The sequence below is a fragment of the Amblyraja radiata genome, chromosome 12 (assembly GCF_010909765.2).
Source record: "Amblyraja radiata isolate CabotCenter1 chromosome 12, sAmbRad1.1.pri, whole genome shotgun sequence".
NCBI lineage: Eukaryota > Metazoa > Chordata > Chondrichthyes > Rajiformes > Rajidae > Amblyraja > Amblyraja radiata.
Genome location: NC_045967.1, coordinates 41990772 through 42008247, shown reverse-complemented (window position 1 = coordinate 42008247; position 17476 = coordinate 41990772). Strand labels below are relative to the sequence as shown.

The following is a 17476-nucleotide window of genomic DNA, read 5'->3' as shown; positions in this document are numbered from 1 at the left end:
CGGTCCAGGCATAAGCTCAGAGGCGACTGCGCTTTTGCGGTTGCAGCACCTAGAACTGCCGATCAGAACTGCCCCCTCCATCAACTCTTTTAAGTCTAGACTTAAAACTTATTTTTACTCACAAGCGTTTCTTGAGGTCCTCTGAGGGAGCGCTGTATGTATGTATTTATGTATGTATTGTTAGATCTATGTACCTCTGTTTGTAGAACGTTAGTACCTGCACTGATGTAAAGCACTTTGGTCAACGAGAGTTGTTTTTAAATGTGCTATAGAAATAAAATTGATTTGACTTGACTTCTTTCTGCTTGATCCCCATATTCTCCTTATTCACTGCGTATACAGAATTGGTACATAATGATTGCATAACAGGTTAAAATAGCATGTCATAGATGATTTAATCTTTTTTCCTGTACATTCTCAGGTTCATAGGTTTCCATATTATATTGCTAGTGGTCACCTTTTTATGTTTTCTCATCGTTTACTGTGTTATACGAAACCATCCACCACAGACTGCAGTCGTGGCAGTGAAAGAAAACTATGCAGAGACTGTGGAATAACAAGAAAGAAGATTTGTATTCAATACAAAGAAATTAATAAAGCTCTATCCGCCATGATTGGCAACTTGAGAATTTAAGAACCAACAAATCTAATTATTAAAATTATGTGCATTCGCTGTCCATATACAAATGGGTACAGGTCAATATTTCTTATTGTATGTACAAATTTATTCAAATAACTAATAAAGTCAAATCAATACTATATATCTGTATTTGAGCTGTGTCTGGAAATGCTTTGCTGGAAATACTTAGTAAAAATAAAGGCTACATAAAAGAATTCCAGATAAACCTCAGGTTACTTATCACACTAAATCACCTGGTAGGGGAATTGGATTAATTTACAAAGTACTTTATTGGAGTCAACACACACACATAATAAGGTGAATTTCTTCCTGAGTTTGATTCTGTGGAAAACTGACCAAATGGAGATAACTAATGGATTTCATTTCCAAAGTGCATGCTAATTCCCTGCTTTAGGAAAACTAAATCACACTTTTTCTGAATAAGCATTTCTCCAGACTATAGGATGGAGAATCTGAAGCTGTTAGGTTATTTCATCTATATATTTAAAAGTCTCATCTTGACCACTTTCTGTTTGCACTGTGCTTTTATTTTAGAAAAAACGGTACCACATATGGCTGTGATTTTTTAGGCCATCTTACTCAGAGTCCTCCTCCGCTGCACAGGCCCCGAGGATTTTTCCATCAATGAAAAATAAAAGACTTATTAGTGTTTAAAAAATCTTGAGATTCTCTCTCCTGTCAATTACTGCCATGAAGGCCACGCCCCTTCTGGTGGGAGGGAGGAGGGAATATAAAACCCGGAAGTGTGGGCGTGGCTCAGTCTGTCTGCAAGATGGCGAGGGAGAGGTCACAACTCTCTCTCTGGGCTGGGAAACTACAAAACACTGTGAGTATGCAATGTACTTGAATAAATGATTTGTTGGCCCTTAATGCAAATGAAATGAGTTGTTTGGCCTGCCCTCTGCTTGAAACTGCAATAGCAATGGAAATGAAATGAAAATGCAATCAGCTGCTTAGCTTGAGCCTGCCCTGTGTTTGAAAGTGCAATGGCAATGGAAATGAAGAGAAAATACAATCAGCCGTTTGGCTTGAGCCTGCCCTGTGGTTGAAAGTGCAATGGCAATGGAAATGAAGTGAAAATGCAATCAGCTGTTTGGCTTGAGCCTTCCCTGTGCTTGAAAGTGCGATGGCAATGGAAGTGAAGTGAAAATGCAATCAGCTGTTTGGCTTGGCCTGCCCTGTGCTTGAAACTGCAATGGCAATGGAAGTGAAATGTAAATGCAATGAGCTATTCGGCCTGCCCTGTGCTTGAAACTGCAATGTAATTGGAAATTAAATGGAGTTGTTTAGCCTGCCTGAAACCACTAATTTTGGTCCTCAAGGCCCCTATTAGCCGTTAAAACATTTTGCCCAAAATGCCTGTATTAGCCTGTATTAGGAGGAGCATTTTGGCCCAAAAGGCCCGTGCCAAGCCAGGAAAAGTCCAGAAAAAGTGCCTTTCACTGAGATTTCACTCAGAATTTTTTTTAAAGAGCCCCTTTGGCCCATCAGGCCTGTACTAGCCCAGGAGTCCCTTCAGCCCATAGTAAGTATTTCCCTCTGCAAGTATTAAACCTTACCCCAGTATTTTTCTCCCTCCCTTCATTTGCTCCCTGTGAGATCCAGGCCAGGATAGACTTTCCTCCTTCATTGCTGTGATCTGCAGAAAAAGATGAAAAATGTCTAAAATTGATTCTCCATCCTCTCCCCCTTCTCTCTCAGTCTCTCACCTGTTTTGGGCAGAATTTCTAGCAGCTGCCAGCCCACCAGGCCTGAGTGACTCAGCTGCCAGCCCACCAGGCCTGAGTGACTCAGCTGCCAGCCCACCAGGCCTGCGTGGCTTAGCTGCCAACCCACCAGGCCTGAGTGACTGAGCTGCCAGCCCAAGAATTCATTCGGCCCACAATGTCCATACTAGCCCTCTGGAACCCAGTCCCTTCGGCCCACAACACCCATACTAGTGCTCCCGAAAGCCCCCCCCCCCCCCCCCCACACTGGCCAGCCTTATTGGAATTGGTGAAGAGATGGAATATTGCGTTGGGGGAACCAGCCCTCCCGTGTGAACATGGGACCCAACGGGTCCCACTTAGTCTAGTTACTTGCCTGTAAGATATCAAGCAGCAATGTTAATTCATAGAGTTATAGTCATAGAGTTATAGCTTTGTACAACACAGAAATGGATCCTTCAGTCCACCACATCCAAGCTGATTTTTGCCTATCAAGACCAATCTCGTTTGCCCGTATTTTAAAGACGTATCCTTCCGTGCCTTGCCTATACCTGCATAAGTCTTACTGGTTATTAAATGTAGTAACTGTATCTAATTCCACCATCTCTACTGGCAGTATTCCAGATATCAACTACTCACTGTGTAAAACTCTTACTCCTCGGTTCCCCTTTAAACCTTAATACTGTGCCATCTTGCTTTTGGTATCCTTACCATTTTGACTTTCTACCCTATCTTTGCCTCTCATAATCTTATATATTTATTTCAGGTCACCCCTCAGCTTTCTTTGCCGCAAGGAAAACAAGCCTAGCTTATCCAATCTCTCCCCATAATTAAAGCCCCCCGATCCAGGCAACATCCATGTGAATCTTCTCTGTACTCTCTGCAGCACAATTGCATTCCTCCTGTAGTGTGCTGACCAGAACTGCAGACAATACACCAGGAGCAGCCTAAATGATGTTTTGTAAAATTACAGCATAACATCCCAACTCTTCTATGTACTGTATGCCCCAACCAATGAAGACATGGATGCTATATGCCTATTTCATTACCGTGTAGATCTGTGCTGCCACTTTCAGGCTACGATTGACTTGGATCTCTCTAATCATCACCGTTCCTTAGTGACCGACCATTTACTCTATATGTTCTACCCCTGTTTGACACTTCCAGCCACTAAATTCCAAATGACAATGCACCTTCCAGGTTTAACACCTGCTGTAGCGTTATACAAGAGTCAAGTCAAGAGAGTCAAGAGTTTTTAATTGTCATATGTGCCAGTAACAATGAAATCCTTACATGCTACACAGGGCCGGATTTAGATGAAGAGAGGCCCTAGACTATTCCACTTGTGAGGCCCCTCCCAATCCCCCACCCCCACGACAAGAGGAAGATGGAAGAGTCTACCAGATTGACACAGATGTGCAGTGAGTATGGTCAATGAGATAAGGGCTGGAAAGCTGCGCTTTTTATTTATTGCCAGTGCTAGTGTCAAGTTATTGGCTTAAAACACTATTATTCTGAAATGGAGGGCAAGGAAAATTACTGAAGTGTTGTTTAGAGACTACTATGTGTTGTGACAGCATATGTAAGAAAGGCCTATAAGTGTCAAAAATATTATTCACCAGGCACAAAGCTTTTCAAAAAGGGGGGTGGCATGGCAAGATTACAAAATTTTATGTGAAATAAGTGCACGCAGCGCATATCACAAGCGCAAAGCTCAAAGACCCTTGTGGGCGGGGTCCAGGGCCCACTTAAGGGCCCTGGAAGCTCTGGGGTTTTAGATGCTCTCTGGTGCATTCTGAGCCTTATTTTTGCACCAAATTTATGACCAATATTTCAGAAATAATTTTGGTTGAGTCAAGAGTGATGAGTGGTTGGAATGGGATGGGATGATTGTGGTCATTGTTGTATACATTTTTTTAAATCAAGAATTGAAACTGTCCTTGTTTTAATAATCAAGTAAAATGTAAAATGTTATGTAAAATGTTATAAAGGAGCATGCAAACACTGCAAATAAAATAATGTACGTTTTTGCAGTAAATAACACCTTTTTTTAGAAAATGTTTTGTGTGTTGATTTGATTGCCTGTTACTGTTCGACTGTGTTAGTGGGTGCACATTAAAAATATGATGCAAAATGAAAGTCGCAAACTATGGAATTCATATTTTTCAGTATTGTTATCAAAGAAAAGAAAGCAGTTCCAATTGTTATTATTCATATGGAGGAGGAAATATAATTGTTCTAAAACCTACCTTAATTTTGCAATCTCACTAAAGATAATCCCCCTATCCCTCTCCCCCTCCTTCTTCCCCCTCCCTCTCCCTCCGCCGCTCTCTCCCTCCCCCTCTCTCTCCACCCCACGCAGCGAGACTCCGACTCCGCGCCGCAGACACCGCAGCCCCCCCCCCCGGCCCGGAGAAACGGGTACTCCCGCAACATAATATTCCACTACATACCTGGAGTAGACACGAGGCATCGAGGTGATTGTGGAGTGCAAATGGAGATCTGAACTCGCCTGGGCCCACTGCGCACGAGCGGAGAGACAGCGTCATTTTGCGTCACTACTGCTTCACCGGCTTCCCCCAACTGCGCAGGCGCGGATAGTCGCAATTTTTTTTCCCCAAAACTTCCAGCGGGCCTGAACCAGAATTTTAGGTAATTTCCGTCAAAGTAGAAACTCTGATTGCGCTCCAATTTTTTTTTTCTCTGGATTTTTTTTACTCTGGGGAAAAAAACACCTTGGCCGGAGGCCCCCTAGATTTTGAGGCCCTAGGCTTCAGCCTATGAAGCCTATAAAGCCTATAGATAAATCTGGCCCTGCCAAGGCCCCCCTAGATCTCGAGGCCCTAGGCTTAAGCTTGTGAAGCTTATACGTAAATCCAGCCCTGATGCTGTAGCTTAACAGACAGGTTCATGCAATAGTACACAGATAAATATATACCGATCAATAAATTAATAACAATAATGCTAGGTAACTATAATAGTGTGAAACCAAACTCTGTTGTGCAAACAAAGACACAGTACATAGAAGATCATATTTGCTGAGGGAGTGGTGGAAATGTCATTATCTCCTGACATTTCCACTACCTTCAGTGTGATTCCAGTACTAGGTCATGTCTCCACCTCTTACTGCTTTCCATTCAGACTACTCCCTCCAAAACTCCTTTGCTCTCATGGCTTCCCACTCAAACTGGCCCCTCCCTAGGTCCTGCATCCGCGGGAGATATTACACCTGTCCTGACACCTCCTCTCTCACTTCCATCCAGAGACCCCAGCAGGTGAGATAGAGATTCATGTGAACCTTTCAAACCTCTACACGTGACAATTGCTAAACTAAACTATCACATTCGCTAAACACCTCCGCTCAATCTGCTTAGGCCTATGTGATCTCCCGGCTGCTTTACACTTTAACTCCCCCTCCCATCCACACACTGACCTTTCCGTCATGGGCCTTCTCCACTGTCAGAGTGAGACCCTACACAAATTGGAGGAACAGCATCTCAAATTTTGTTTGGGGTGCTTACAACCCAGCGGTATGACAATTGATTTCCCCAACTTCAATTAACCCTCTCTCTCCATCCTTCCCCCACCCTAGTTCTCTGACTAGTTTTGCTGTCCTGGTTAATTTTACTGATTGGTATTAATCTCTAATTTTGAAATTGTTATTTTTATCCATCACCATTTTCAGTGAAAATACAATGTTGTTTATCAATGACATGCAAACATCCTCTCTGTGATTTTTTTTTTGCCAGCAACTGTTCCATTTTTGGTGGGGCACAGTTGAAATGCCAAACATATGCCATCCTTTGTTTTGTTTGACCTTGAATGGCATCCTTTGATAACATTTATATATAAAAGCAGTGTGTCTTTGTTTTTTAAAATAGAAACATATGACGGCTCTGAGCTGACACACATGTGCTGAAGTATTCCCTATGCAACAATATTAGAGCTTCCCATCAGAGTTGCTAAAAACACACTTCACGCTCATGTGATATGCATTTGACGTCAGGTATTCCGCCACTATGTTTTATCACAGCCAAAATCTCTCTTCATTTTTAGAGACCATTTCTTTTGGAAAAAATTATGTTGTCTGCTGTTTGAATGCTAAACCTTAAATGTTAAGGAACTTGGACTGGATATGCTCATCTTTTAGTCCATGCGCAAACTCATCTCGTGGCACAGAATGAATGAATGAATGAATGAATGAATGAATGAATGAATGAATGAATGAATGAATGAATGAATAAGTTTATTGGCCAAGTATAATCACATACAGGAAATTTGTCTTGGTGCTCCGCCCGCAAGTGACAACATGACATACAGTGACAGTTAGGAATGACACATAAAACAGTAAACATTAATAATAAAACATTATCGATTAAACATGTGAAGTACCAGAGCAAAGGAGGCTACAGATTTTTGGTTATTGAGTAGAGCTACGACTCGTGGAAAAAAGCTGTTTTTATGTCTGGCTGTGGCAGATTTGACAGTCCGAAGTCGCCTTCCAGAGGGAAGTGATTTAAAGAGTTTGTGGCCAGGGTGAGAGGGGTCAGAGATGATCTAAGCGCTTGCTTCCTGGCCCTTGCAGTGTACAGTTAGTCAATGGAGGGAAGGTTGCAGCCAATAATCTTCTCAGCTGATCGGACGATCCACTGCAGCCTCCGAATGCCGTGCTTGGTGGCTGAGCCAAACCAGACCATGATGGAGAAGGTGAGGACAGACTCTACGATGGCCGTATAGAATCAGGCATTACATTGAAGCTGCATTGTCTGATAGTGTGCCATGTTAGAACTTTCTGATCAGGTGCCACAACAGAACTTTTCGAACAGGTAGAAGCAACCCCATGTCACGGCCATTTGACACTTCGAATCACCTTTACAGAATTCACACATCACTGTACCGAAAATTGAGACAAAGTTCAAAATTTGCTCTGACGGAATTAATATGTGAAAAAATAAAGAAATAAAAGATTTTTTTTCAACACATTTCTAGAAGCATGTACGGATGATGCACCTTTGTGTTATGAAAATTGCGATACAGAATAGTTCTAGGAATGCTAAAAAGCCCTCGTAAAGCAGGGATCATCTGTGTAGCGTACCTAATCATCTCACTTCACTTCTAGTAATAAGTTCCAAATATTCCAGTCTCTGATTGATTTGATAGATTATAAATCTGATTGCCCTATGGGGTGCTGATAAGTTTGCATTTATCTTAAATATCTGGTACATTACTATTTAAAAAAATACTTATATATTTCTGATTACTTTCTCCATGTTCTACTTCCATAACATTTGCTGGTAAATATATTTTCATCTTCTCAATGTACAAATTGAAGAGCTCCCCAACCTTATCATAACCACACAGCATTCCGACGTAATAGGTGTACCTTCGATTTTCCAGCATCTGCAGTTCCTTCTTAAACAAAATAATTTATGGTGGGACTGACTTACCATTTTGTATTGTCAATCATTTCACAAGTCAGGCTTGACTTTTAATGTAGAAACAAATAACTGGTGCTGGCTAATACACAAAAGAGCACAAAGTGCTGGAGTAACTCAGCAGGTCAGGCAGCACCTCTGGAGAAAATGGACACACGGGATGTTTCGGGTGGAAGTCAACCTTCTTCAGCATTGCCTTTTAAGCTGCACTTAGTATTACAACCAATTTTGTTTACCCCCTTATTACCAAGTCAGCAGCACCTTCACCACAAGTAATTCTAAGCTTCACATATTCACCCTATACAGTAAAAAAGCGACTCCACACCCTCAATGACTTTTATCACTTTTAATCTGTTTATTCTTATTGCGATTGGAAATAATAATAATAATAATAATAATAATAATAATAATACATTTTATTTATGGGTGCCTTTCAAGAGTCTCAAGGACACCTTACAAAAATTAAGCAGGTAGAGGAAAAACATGTAAGGGGAATGAAATAAATGTAGAGACATGACTAGTACACAAAGTAAAGACAGAATTCAATTCAAAACACAATATGAGGCAATTAATGCACAGATGAAAAGGGAGGGGGACGTGGGGCTAAGGATAGGCAGAGGTGAAGAGATGGGTCTTGAGGCGGGACTGGAAGATGGTGAGGGACACGGAATTGCGGATCAGTTGGGGGAGGGAGTTCCAGAGCCTGGGAGCTGCCCTGGAGAAGGCTCTGTCCCCAAAACTGCGGAGGTTGGACTTGTGGATGGAGAGGAGACCGGCTGATGTGGATCTGAGGGACCGTGAGGGTTGGTAGGGGGAGAGGAGGTCAGTGAGATATGGGGGGGGGGGGCAGATGGTGGAGGGCTTTGTAGGTGAGGATAAGGATTTTGTAGGTGATCCGGTGGGAGATGGGAAGCCAGTGAAGTTGTTTGAGGACTGGAGTGATGTGATGCCAGGATTTGGTGTGGGTGATGAGTCGGGCGGCTGCGTTCTGGACCAGTTGGAGTCGGTTGATGTAGGTGGAGCTGATGCCAAGGAGAAGTGAGTTGCAATAGTCTAGTCGGGAGGAGATGAAGGCATGGATGAGTCTTTCAGCAGCGGGATGTGTTTTGCGATGTGTTTTGTGTTTATGTGTTTTGAGAGTCTGAACATCCAACAAAATAGAATGGTACAGGATTTCTGCAAGAAACCTGAAGAGCACAAAGAAAGTATGTGTGGTTTATTCAAGAACTCTTGCAACCAGATTTTGAATTGTATTACATCTTGCAACACTTCCTCTGAGTCAGTTCCTATGGACAGAGAATTACTTAATTTCACTCCAATTTTGTGAGTTCTAAGGAGACACAAATAAAATTTGAGAATTATAAACATTTTCACAGTAGATTTACTGGTGGGAGGGTCATTTGTGAGCTGATCCACTCTTGCTGCTGCTTACAATGGTCTCTTTTTGCTCTCTCTTTTGCACAGCCTTTAAGTTCTTAATACCATCCAAAGTGCTACTCGCCCATTTTGAGGTTATGGAACAGAAATTTGCGTCCTCACCCAGGCACATTTTTGAACCTTTTCCTCCAACCATCTGTTAATTTCCTTATCATTTTTTCTGAAGTTCGGTGTTGCGTGTCCTAGCCTGCCCAATTTAGACAACTAAGTGTATCTTGGGTTTCAACACTGGAGATGTTGGCCTGGGTGAGGACACAAATCCACCTATCATGCCCGTGAATTTGGGGAAATTTGCAAAGACATCTTTGATGGCTATTTCCCAATGTTTTAAGATGCTTGATGTTGGTAGTCCAGGTCTCTGAAACATTAGAGGGCAATTATCACAATGGCCTTGGGATAACATAGGTTTTGTGTCAGGTCTGAGGTCCTAACTGTCAAGTACCCTTTTCCCCAAAAAGGTATGCTGATGCATTCAAAGCCTTATGCTTGCCTTCACCCAGAGGTGGCTCTAGCGATATGCAAAGTAGTCCACATTTTCAGGATGTCAAGTGAACCTTTACTGTTGAACAGCAATATGAGCAGCAAGGAGAGGTTGAGAGAAGCCCTTTGTCCTACATATGTGAAGCAAAAGACACATTCTCTGGCATATAGTCACCATAGGTTGAATATCTTCCCCTCAGCCAACAATGAACCATTCTACATTTCCTTGATCATCATTTGCTTTGATCTGTCATTTTCACACCTTACTATTCCATATCTCTAGTTTAGTTTAGTTTAGAGAATCAGCACTGAAACAGGCCCCTTCAGCCCACCAAGTCTGCGCTGACCAGCAATCCGCTCATACTAACACTATCCTACGCACAGGCTAGGAGCAATTTATAATTTTACCGAAGCCAATTAACCTACAAACCTGTATTTCTTTAGAGTGTGGGAAGAAAGCAGAGCACCTGGAGAAACCCCACGCAGGTCACAGGGACAACATACAAACTCTGTACAGACAGCACCCGTAATCAGGATCGAACCCGGGTCTCAGGCAGCAGCTCTACCGATGCACCACTGTGCCGCCCGGTCACTACCCAAATTGTCCCTCACGGTTGCCATCTGACTTTACCAAATCTATTCTACATTTTTCTTGACCTACATCTATTTTGATATTTCTTCTCACCTTACCCTTCCTTATCTTTGTGTCTCCCTCTTCCCTTGACTCTCTGTCTGAAGAAGGGTCTCGACCCGAAGCGTCACCCACTCCTTCTATCCAGAGATTCTGCCTGTCCCGCTGAGTTACTCCTGCATTTTGTGTCTATCTTCGGTGTAACCCCTCATCTACAGTTCCTTCCTATACATTACTCAGCCCTCTCCCCCTGACTCTCTGTCTGAAGAAGGGTCTCGACCCAAAACGTCACCTATTCCATCTATCTAGAGATTCTTTCTCCGGAGATGCTGCCTGACCTGCTGAGTTACTCCAGCATTATTGTGTTCATCTTCCTACTATCTAGAGATGCTGCTTAACCCGCTGAGTTACCCCATCATTTGTGTCCATCTTCCTTCTATCTAGAGATGCTCCCTGACCCGCTGTTACCCCATCATTTTGTGTCCATCTTCCTTCTGTCTAGAGATGCTGCCTGAACCACTGTTACCCCATCATTTTGTGTCCATCTTCCTTCTGTCTAGAGATGCTGCTTAACCTGCTGAGTTACTCCAGCATTATTGTGTTCTTCCTTCTATCTAGATGCTGCTTAACCCGCTGAGTTACTCCAGCATTTTGTGTCCATCTTCCTTCTGTCTAGAGATGCTGCCTGAACCACTGTTACCCCATCATTTTGTGTCCATCTTCCTTCTGTCTAGAGATGCTGCTTAACCCGCTGAGTTACTCCAGCATTAATGTGTTCATCTTCCTTCTATCTAGATGCTGCTTAACCTGCTGAGTTACTCCAGCATTTTGTGTCCATCTGAACCTGTGAGGCCCAGACAACATGTCGTCACGGCAACGTGGCGCCTGTCACCGCTTCATCAGCAGCGCGCAGGGTGGGGTGGGGTCGCCGGCGGAAGTGACGCACTTGTTGCTGCGGTGACGGGTCTGCCCTGGCGCTCGGTCCGCTCCGTTTCGCTCATCTCGTTTGGCTTTTTAAAGCACGGTCATTATGTCCGGCGGCGGCGGAGAGTTCGGCAACCCCTTGCGCAAGTTTAAGCTCGTCTTCCTGGGCGAACAGAGCGGTGAGTGAGTGGCTGGCCCTAGGCCCGGAGATGAGCCTGGGGTTGCGGTGGGCGAAGCGGGCGGTGGCAGAGCGCAGGGCGGCAGCATCCGGGCCTCTGGGCGGCTGGGACCACTGCGACCGCTGCAGGGTCCGGTTACAGCGAGTGTGTGGGGGGGAGGAACTGCGGATCCTGCTGCTGTACACTGCAGATGGAGTGACTCAGCGGGTCAGGCAGCATCTCTGGATAAAAGGAATAGGGTCGAGCCGCTTCTCCAGACAGGCCTGGCAACTGACGCCATCCAGCCTTGAGTCTGGTACCAATGACCTCACTGAAGGAGACTCCCTTCTCCCACCTGGAATCTTCAGTGATCAAATTGATCCCGTAATAATGCAGGGGGAGCTTCCCTCGTATGTGTCTCCCTTTCCATCATGGGTTTTTTTTTTGTTTACTTTTAACGGTTCATCCGCCCTTGCTCTTTCCCTTCCCTTCTCAGTGTGCTTCAGAAGTCAGGGACCCTAGTTGTTATTTCTGTTCCATGTTTCCAAAGACTTATCCAGTTAACCCCACATAAGACATCTTTCCCTATTCCTACAAAGGATCAATTAATGCGTTGGAAGGAACTGCAGATGTTGCCTTACACCAAGATAGACACAAAATGTTGGAGTAACAGCTGGACAGAAGGAATGAGTGACGTTTTGGGTCGAGACCCTTCTTCAGACTTCTTCAATTAATGTTTTGGCCACCAAGTTGAACAAGTGGCAAAAACAAATTGTGATTGAGTAATATGTGCTTGTCAAATTCCAGTCCAGTTTCAGGTGAAGTGTTGGCATTATTTATCATCTTCATGCAAGATTTACTTTCATATGAGTTCCTGTCTGCTGAAGCAAACTTTGCCATCAAATTTATGAATGGAAAGGAAATTTAGCCCTCAACTGGCCCTGGATCTCAGATTCAGTTTAGTTTATTGTCACCAGGATTCAATGTAATTCTTTTTTCTACATGAAACTACTGGAGTAAATAATAAACACATTCGAAAAAGATAATGATAATTTCAAATAGGACCCCTTTTATAATCTTAAGGTACCAGGTTCTAAATACTTAATGTTTAGAAGTCCTAAAATATATGCTTGTCTTGTCTGTGGTGTGTGCTGTAGTCATCTGACACCTAAAAATAAATCTAAAAGAAACAAAGATTATGCATAATAAATGATAATATTCCATCATGCAATTTGCTTTACCTTTCCTGTCTTGTGTTTGACTGCTTGATCTTTGGCAATCAACTCGTGTGGGATTTGAATCATGCCCTCTAAAGATGCTCTCTTGTTCTACAAGCCGTTAGTGAAGAAATGCCAGATCCCACAAATTATCCTCCAACCAATTTCTGTTTTTTCTAAAAAGCAGATTTTAGACAAGCCGTCATAGAATATCCATTCTTGATTTTTTTTTTTTCTATGGAAATTGCCACTACCTGGATGGCTTTGGGGTTATTATTTGTGGGATTTCTTGATGTTCAACTTGTAAGGTGGGGGTTGGTTGGTGGTGGATGATTTGGAACCATTGGTTCTATCTTGCTCTTTTCCTTGCCATCTTTGATTGATCAACTGGTAATTTAAGACATCCTAAAAATGTTACTTTTGTTAAAAGTGTTTGTGACATTTTCATTTTCCTAGAGATCTATTTGCTATCTATAACATCTTGTATTAATGGTTCCTACAATGGAACCTTTACATGTACCTGGAGCATCTAAATCATTCCACTGTAGAGCTACCAGTAATCTCCTGTTTGCTTTTAAGAGAAGAGAAACAAATATTAGATGTAAATTAAGATAGATGCCACACAAGCAATTTTTTGGATTGTTCCAGTAGAGAATTTCAAAATGGTTCATGATATAGAAGTTCAAGTGAGGACATCCAAGATGGACAAAAATGCTGGAGAAACTCAGCGGGTGAGACCGCATCTATGGAGCGAAGGAAATGGGCAATGTTTTGGGTCGAGACCCTTTTTCAGGAGTACTTTTTAAGTATTTGAGAGATTTAATGATGTTGCTACTCAGAGGGGGCAGGTCCTTGCACTCGAATCAATGAAAGTTAATAGGTTCAGCAAGTTTGAAAGCAAACAATATAAAGGCCTTTATGGCAAGAGGGTTTGAGTGCAAGAGTAAGGACATCTTGCTCCAATTATATAAAACCCTACTGAAGTTGATTCTGTTAGATTGTGCACAGATTTAGTTTCTCAATCTAACAAAAGATTTACCTGCAATAGAGTGCAAAAAGGGTTTACCAGATCGACTTCTGCTGTGGTGTGTTTATCGTGAAGTGCGATTAAGAAGACACCTGCATTCTAATGAATTTAGAGCGAGAGATAATATTCAACCAAATAAATTCTACAGAGCTTGACAGGGTAGATGCAAAGTTGATGTTTCCACTGGATAGGAAATGTAGAATTAGAGGTCAAAGTCTCAAAGTGAGGGTTTGGCCATTCAGGAAAGACGAGGAGAAATTCCTTCACTCAGAATGTGGTGAGTCTTTAGAATGTACTGCCCAAGTGAGCTGTAGAGGCTCTGTAGCTAAGTATATGCAAGATACAAGATCAATGGATTTATGGCTATTAAAGGAACTGAAGGACATGGGGTTACATAAAGAAAATGCCGCTGGGATAAAAGATCAGCTATGATCATGAGCAGACCAAAAGGGCTGGATGATCTTGGAGCTGCACAGTTGAGAGATGTGAGGTTATAAACCCAATTCGTGACATTTCTACCCTGAAATTAAAATTTGAATATATTCTTTTGTCTTGTTGAGTTCAACAGTCTGGTTTTGTATTTCAGAAACTTGTCAGGTTTTTTTTTCTCAGTCTGTATATCTGGTTATGTGTAGATGATTAAAGTAATGTGTCATTTTTTTTAAGCATCCTGAATGTTGTATATACCTGCAAGTGCCAGAATTTCTACAATAGTACCGCAACACTAATTTTGAGCCATGGTTTCCAAGGTTCCATGCATCCTTTGGCTCCCATCTCAATTTCTGCAACTATCAGTTGGTACTCTCTCCACTTGATCGTTTTGAAATTGTAGCCAATGTACCATGTATACCCAAACGCTCCATGGGCTTTCCCTAGTAACATGTTAAAATCACTCCTTTACAAATTTGACCACTGGTCTTTTGATAATACTGATGATAACAGTCCTGTATTATCCATGCAAAGTGTACATTATGCTTCATGCCACGTACACTGCTATTGCTAAATGAATATTCCAATTGATACCCACAACTGCATACTACCAACAATATTCAAGAGATTACAATGGTGGCAGACTGCACTGAGACATTTTTGATCCCTGGAAAGTTTGGTTTCGCTTTTGAAAAAATAATAATATATTTAATCTTTTGATATGTGGATGAGATAATTGACTTTAGTAATCTTAGCTGGTGAAATGAAACGTCCTCATATTTTCGCAGTGACATCAGCTGATTCATGGAAGAGCGTGTTTGTGATTTATCTTCATAAATCATTGTCCACATACACATTAATTTAAATTATTCAATTGGACACTGGCTCACAATAAAAATATATTTTTTTAAATTGCTGTTTTTTGTTAAAGATTGTATTTAGGCCCACATATTCAGGAAAAAGATCAGACCTGTCTATTACATTTGTGTTTCCGATAACAAATCTGGTAAAGTTAGAACTGTAAACTGGATGTAAACTATATATACTAAAGCTAGAAGTACTTGAATATATGTTTATGAAGTTGCCCTTGCAGATTAGAAATATTACATGCATCTGAATACACCACCATCAACGAGCGCTTGTTGTTTAATCATTTTTATTTAATAATAAAGTTAAACCCAAGATCATCCTAAATCAAGATCCTATCCTGTCAAGCTCTGTAGAATTTTGGTTTGAATATTATCTCTCGCCCTGAATTCATTAGAGTGCAGGTGTCTTCTTAATCGCACTTCATGATAAACACACCACAGCAGATGTTGATCTGGTAAACCCCAAATCATCCTAAATGGGCATTCATAGATGAAATAGGATAGGTTGGATTAATCCTCTCCCAATACCCTTTTCACAAGGGTATTAGTTAAAATCCCTTTTCTGTTTCTTAATTAACAAAAATCTAGTGGCAAGGCGTGCTGCACCTCTGAAAGGGGTAATCAATCTTGGAAGTATATCAAATTCATTTCAGATTTTTAGAATAAAATGTCAATTGCCCAATTATTGGATATTACGGATATTCGTGTTTGCGGATTGTTTTGTTAGCTATCATTCTCCACCCTCCACAAGTTTCATTAATGTGGTAGAGAAACCATTGAATTATCTAGAGGGCGGGGATATGCATCAATTTTATCTTGAGCTGTTTCTACTCAAATCATGATTCAAGTATTTTCTAAAATCTGAGCTGCTTATCAAGGAATTATATTTCCTAATGTTTCTTCCAGAAAATAATACCACTTTATACCAGTACCCATAAATGAGTGCTCCATAAATGGAAGTTATTACTTGCTATGCATGCCATTGTCTGAACTGATTCTAAATACTGTGATAGATTTCTGATGGAAACCCATCTTGAGGCCTATTTGAATATCTGCTTTCTTTATCGATTTATTATTTTATGACCCAGTCTTCCCTTTCTTTACTGGAGGGTATAATTTTTCAATACTAGTATCTTAGAACTGCTTTGAACTTGATATATTCTTTTTATAATTTGTCAACCAAATCTTTACACAATCCTCTAATGTAGTCAAATCAAAGTTCAATTACAAGCGTTTCATAAATTCCCTGCTTTTCCATTTTGTCTGTCAAAACAAACATAATAATTGGTCTGGAGAGAGGACGATGTGAGGTCCTGCTGGTGCTGGCGCATCGCGACCAGGGTGGATCTCAGTGCCCGGTTGGAGAATTGCTGGGTATGCCGGTGGATAGCCAGTCGGTACCGATGGTTCAGCCAGCTTCTTTCCCCCCCCCCCACCCCCCATCAGTCTGAAGAAGGGTTTCGGCCCGAAACATCGCCTATTTCCTTCGCTCCATAGATGCTGCTGCACCCGCTGAGTTTCTCCAGCATTTTTGTGTACCTATAATCATTGGTCTGATGGTTTTGGCTTTTTTAATGTGCACTAATGCTAGTGATTTTTGTATTTGCTCTAAGGGCCTTTAACTACCTATTGTGTCACCCACTTATCCTGTTACTTGTGCCTCATTCTTTAATCTATTATTTGGCTTTTCTTTGGAAGTAGTTTAATTTAGCTAAATTACAGCTTGTGCATTGGTCTTTATTTTTGGTATACTTATTTTTATTTTATACGGAGAGAACAATCTGCGCATGCGCGGTTTAAGATTTTTTTTTTAAAGCCGACTGCCTACCATGAGTAATTCCTCACGGCACGTGCCTGAATGAGATGTGGCACCACCACTAAATGACTCGGAGAATTCTTGATGTTACCCCAAACCTGTTGTTCAAATAGACATGTGCAAAAAGACTGATTAGATTGTTTCAAATTCTTACTGGGATTCCTTCCTTGTTAATTAGAAAGGAATCCACCTTGTAGGAACTCTATCTTGACCGTGACTAAAGAAATTGCTGTTGTGAAACTACAATCAAACTTCCTAACTTGTTTAATGTTTCCTTAGTTCTTTTTTAGGCATTGCTCATTGCAGGAAATGTGGATAGAAAAATATAATTTAATATAACTGAAATACTTAAGGAGTCCACATAAATTCACATATGAATCTTTCAATGGCCTCTACATTTTTCACTGATTTTATTTTTCCTAAAGTATTCAAAAGAACATTTGCCTTTGCAACTGCAAATGTCTTTGCCCTTTCCACTTATACTTAAATTGTTCTGGTAAAGTCATTTCCCATTTATGAAAATGGTATGTTTCTGTACAATATATTTAGAAGCAAAACTTCAGAAATCATAAAAGCTAAAATAGGTTATGGATATTTTGTTGTAGCCCTTTGTTGTGGATAGAGAATGGTGTGCTACAGATCAATAAAATGGCATTGTAGAGCAAATGTGTGTGCGTGTTTATGTATATAGGGAAATGGCTGCATTT

At 41.4% G+C, this 17476-nt stretch overlaps 2 protein-coding genes across 3 annotated transcripts in view; both read left to right on the top strand.

Moving 5' to 3' along the window:
- Positions 1-557, top strand: part of LOC116979300 (solute carrier organic anion transporter family member 2A1-like) — a 39524-nt gene extending 38967 nt beyond the window's left edge. The window contains exon 11 of the mRNA XM_033030909.1: positions 422-557. Coding sequence (XP_032886800.1) covers positions 422-557 — 136 coding nt within the window. The remainder of the gene's footprint in view (positions 1-421) is intronic.
- A 10685-nt stretch (positions 558-11242) lies between these two features.
- Positions 11243-17476, top strand: part of rab41 (RAB41, member RAS oncogene family) — a 31644-nt gene continuing 25410 nt past the window's right edge. The window contains exon 1 of one of the 2 annotated variants that reach the window (XM_033030633.1): positions 11243-11432. In XM_033030633.1, coding sequence (XP_032886524.1) covers positions 11360-11432 — 73 coding nt within the window. In that variant the 5' untranslated portion in view covers positions 11243-11359. The remainder of the gene's footprint in view (positions 11433-17476) is intronic. The other variant, XM_033030634.1, reaches the window with a different exon arrangement.